This window comes from Sinocyclocheilus anshuiensis, unplaced genomic scaffold (assembly GCF_001515605.1).
Source record: "Sinocyclocheilus anshuiensis isolate Anshui unplaced genomic scaffold, SAMN03320099.WGS_v1.1 scaffold517, whole genome shotgun sequence".
Taxonomy (NCBI): domain Eukaryota; kingdom Metazoa; phylum Chordata; class Actinopteri; order Cypriniformes; family Cyprinidae; genus Sinocyclocheilus; species Sinocyclocheilus anshuiensis.
Genome location: NW_015536535.1, coordinates 76,766 through 81,591, shown reverse-complemented (window position 1 = coordinate 81,591; position 4,826 = coordinate 76,766). Strand labels below are relative to the sequence as shown.

At 35.2% G+C, this 4,826-nt stretch overlaps 1 protein-coding gene across 1 annotated transcript in view; it reads left to right on the top strand.

The window, feature by feature from the left end:
- bnc2 (basonuclin zinc finger protein 2) overlaps nt 1-3,318 on the top strand; it is a 64,252-nt gene extending 60,934 nt beyond the window's left edge. The window contains exons 2-3 of the mRNA XM_016495023.1: nt 1,167-1,269; nt 3,065-3,318. Coding sequence (XP_016350509.1) covers nt 1,167-1,269; nt 3,065-3,309 — 348 coding nt within the window. The 3' untranslated portion in view covers nt 3,310-3,318. The remainder of the gene's footprint in view (nt 1-1,166; nt 1,270-3,064) is intronic.
- The last annotated feature ends 1,508 nt before the right edge of the window (nt 3,319-4,826 follow it).

Genomic DNA, 4,826 nt, shown 5'->3' with positions numbered 1-4,826 from the left:
CGTGACGTCTCCGTTCCCTCCTTCAGGGAACGAGGGTTACCATACGTAACCGAGACGTTCTACTGTCTGGGGTCGAACAGCCATCAGGGGGTTAAAGCTAGTTATTGGACTTTAGGCCTCATCGTCTGTTAATGCAGATGAGCATGTTATGTCTTGCAGCATGCAGTCAAACTTGATATCAAAAACGACTAAATGTGTGAGTAAATTAACTTATCCAGATATAATTGGACAATTACAGAGCTTAGTCATTGACTTGCAGAACATTTTCTGTGAGGGTTAGTGTTAGGGGATAGAATTTACAGGGGCATTATCTTGCATACCCCTCAGCAAACGTGCAGTTGCGCCCCTGATCTGTAACATGAACTATACTTACTCAGGGCATGAAAAATCACATAAAGTGCAGTTATTTAATGTTGAAAAAGATAACAATCAGGAAGACAAAAAGTTTTTTTATTTTTCTTTTTAAATTCAATTTCTGAGAGACCTTGACAGCAGAGGTGTGAGAAAACACAAACAGCGTGGCCTCCCCACCTTTCCTCTCTTCCTACCGGAGTCTTTTCAGTGGCAGAGTCATTAAGGAGATGTATTATCACACAATGCCATTGTGTTGTCCTGCCAAGCTGGCTGTCTTGTTGGGACACTTAACCCCTCATCGCTAAAAGCTTTTGGGGTCAGCTCCGGTTCAGTCTCCACATCGAGTAATGGCGGCTTTTGTCAAAACAAAGGAAATTCAAATGGGGCAAAAGCAGGCCAGGTTTCAGGTGAGAGGAAGGAAGAGCTCATCTAAATGCCCCTACATGAATATGGCACAAGACAGAGAGCGGATGCCTTGTTAGCACAATGTCAATCAGCTTGACAGTGAGACAAGCATGACTGCATTAGTTTGTGACATAATTCACATTAATAAATTATGACATGTCTGAGTGAAAACCTTGGGGGATATATATTAAAAATAATATTTCATCAAAGAATCTTCAACAAAAAGAAATTTGTTATTAATTTGAATATATATTTTAATTTGATAATTTGTCATACAAAATTAATAAATCAGAAAGAGCAAAGACTACATATAAATATAAAGACTGGTAATTGCAGCTATTGTTATCATTTAATGTGTAACAGTTTATGAATCTTTCAATGATGATTATTTGCTTGTTCATTTACAGGCCATCCGCTGTACTCTGGTAAACTGCACATGTGAGTGTTTCCAGCCTGGAAAAATCCACCTCCGGACATGTGACCAGTGCAAGCATGGATGGGTCGCGCATGGTGAGTGTCTTTCGGTGTATGTGTGTAAAACCAGCCTGGTCTCATTGCTCTGTTGCTCAGTACATAGGTACTTGTATGCAACATTTACAGGTGTGAAAACAGTCTTTGTACGTTTGAATAGAAGCACTACAATATGGATGTACAGCATTTAAAACATCAACATTATTACATTATATTGTAAATGTATTTATATAGTTACTTTTGTACCATTTTATATATATATTTTTTATTATATATTTTATTAAAAGATTTCTAAACTCTATCCTCAAACCTGAATATTTTCAACAATAAAAAACATAACAGGCAAAACTAAAATGTACAGTGACTTTTATGACCATTTTATGGTGCGTTTGTGGTGTATTTGATGGTCATGTTTGAAATGGAAATGAGTCAACTGTATTGAAAGTGATCACAAATACAATAGAATCGAAGGAACTTAAAAGAAACTAAAATAACTTAAAATAACTATATAAAATATAAGAAAATTTTCATGACACTGTAGTGTCTATATAGGTTTTCATTAGGTGAAAAAAGTGAGGAACAGCTGTGATTTTAATTTAATATTAATTGTAATTTTTTTTTTAATACAGTGAATTAGATACATTTCAGACATCTTTGCTATTCATTTGCTATTATGTTTTTGTGTGTGTGCAGGGGGGGGTGTTATGGGTTTAACCTGATCTGTCTTTATCTGTCCTTTTATCTGGTCCCCTTCTTTCTCCTGAGCCCAGTGAAGTTATTGCTTCTCATAAAACCGCCTCTTTAGCCAGTCGATATTCTGTGACTCGCATATCCATCTTTATTCCCTCACTTTTCTCTGCATGCTTCTGTGTCTTCATTCGTGTAGCTTTTAATTCACTAATAACTGTCCTTTCACTTATTTCATTATACTGAAAATAAAAAGCATAAAAAGGTCAAAAATTTGCTTAAGTGCAAGTGAAAACATCAAATGAAAGGAGATGACAGTCAAAAAGCAGAGAGTTAAGTAAGAAAAGAGAGGGAGAAACAGACAGTTGGTTTCATAGAGAGACAAAAGAAAACACCTGTTGGGTTGGGATGAAAGGAAAAGAGACAGGCCTAAAGGGACCATCACAGGGGCCCTTCGCCTAGTTTTAATTTCACTGTGAACTGTCAGCTGCTATCCTTCCTCCCTTCCTCGTCTTCTAACTCTTCTCTGCCATAGAGTTCTCATTTTGTCTGTAGTGTTGGCAGCTATTCCGACAAGTAGTTTTTTCTTTTTTTTTTCTTTTTTTTTTCGTGTCTAGCAGAGTCTGTTGTCAGGCAAAGACCTAGTCAGCACAAAAATCAGTCTTGGACTGAGGGGAAAAAACAGGTGTCGTACAGAGTCAGAGAGAGAGTTCAGAGAAGAAAGAGAAACAGATAATGTTGATGCCACTCTCATTTCTTCATAGAATTGTCATTATCTAAGTGTGCATTTCGTTCACACAGAAAATCAGTAAAATGAAGAATGTCTGTCGACACAGTTCATAGTTCAATAATATGCTTCAAATAAAAAACAATACACCACATTTATCTTATATATTTATTTTTAAACTGCAATGTGCATGGGTGTCTTGTTACAACCAGCTTTGTGTTACAAACTAATAATTTAAAAGGAGTGATGTTAAAGTACACATTATGTAAGTAGAAGTGATGCAGTGTAATGCAAAGTGTGACCACATATTTAAATATAAGCCTTCTGGTGAAAGGATACTAAGTTAGAAAATCTTATATAGTATGTGTTTATCATTTAAGCAATAATACTAATTGTGTGTTGCTCTTTTTGTGATTATAGCTCTAGACAAGCTGAGCACACAGCATCTCTACCACCCGACGCAGGTGGAGATTGTACAGTCCAATGTGGTGTTTGACATTAGCAGTCTGATGCTGTATGGGACTCAGGCAGTACCTGTGAGGTTGAAGATCCTGCTGGACCGTCTGTTCAGCGTTCTCAAACAGGAAGAGGTTCTGCACATCCTCCATGGCCTGGGCTGGACCCTGAGAGACTATGTTAGAGGCTACATACTACAGGTAAATTAAAAACTAAAAGCAAAAAAAAAAAAAAAACAAGTATTAGGTAGATAACATATCTGACATAATAATAAAAAAAAATTTAACATATTACTATAATCTTTAATTTTTAATATATGATATATAATAAGGTAAGCATTTTGCATATCTAAACATGAATATTAAAAGCTATGTATAAAATAATCCCTGAACAATGGATATTTAGCTCTATGAATTTAAGAAAATATATAATAAAAAATAAAAAAATGCAGAGAAGAAAATGATAGAGATAAGAAAACTGTCATGAAAAAACAAAAAAAAAAAAAAAAAAAAAAAAAACAAGTATTAGGTAGATAACATATCTGACATAATAATAAAAAAAAATTTAACATATTACTATAATCTTTAATTTTTAATATATGATATATAATAAGGTAAGCATTTTGCATATCTAAACATGAATATTAAAAGCTATGTATAAAATAATCCCTGAACAATGGATATTTAGCTCTATGAATTTAAGAAAATATATAATAAAAAATAAAAAAATGCAGAGAAGAAAATGATAGAGATAAGAAAACTGTCATGACTGCAGCCAATAGCAGACTATAGAACCACCATGATGCTTTCCCTCCCTCTCACTCCTTTAATTGGAATCAGACACATTTCTTAATCAAAGGTACAGGGCTTTTGGGTTCGCAACAAAACCAAAGTGTTCCTGTATGAATTAGTTAAGAGCAACTGAACATGTGCTTGTGGTTAGCCTTGTGTGTCCAACGCCAATAGCAGAGCGAGGCTTTGGTTTGGCAACCATGCCTAAGTGGAACAGCATGCTGAGCTCGAAGGCGGTTTTGAGGCCTTGTACGAGGAAATGGCTTCTGTGAGTAAATCTCTCCCTCTCCCACACTTTTTCTCTCATCATTTGACTGGAAGGAATTGTGGAAGGCTGCAGTTTTTTACAGTTCTACAATCATTTGTTGTGTGCGCAATGTCTGTTTGTGTTTCTCATTGCTCTCCCCCTGATGGCTTATCGGAAAATTCCCCAGACATTAAATATGACATGGCAAAATACTGACCACTGTATCTGATGTAGTCTGAAATCTGAGAATTAAATAATGTCTCTCTGCACAGTCCAGAATTTTTGTGGGTTTACAGTCAAGTAAGGACACTCGGTTGTCGTGTATAGTTCATAATATTGTTCCAGATGTTAGGTAGTAGTTGTAAAACTTTAGGCATTCTTGGCTCTTAGCATTGATATTAGTATCACTTTTGAAAATAATTCAGTTTGTATGTGATACTACTCTAATATAATTATAGTTCATTAAGTACTGCCCTTAGTCTATAAAAGACTGCTGAAATGATAGCTTTTGAATCTTGGCATCCACCCAATCTACCTTAATTACTAAAAAAAAAATGCATACTCAAGTAAATAGCGCAAAATATTCAGCTTTTTAAAAACAAAATTTCTGCCATTGGCCAGACAAAATTTGCATTTATTCTTGTTTGTACCTTTCAAACCTGTTCGTTACAAAATGCAGGTAAGAGGT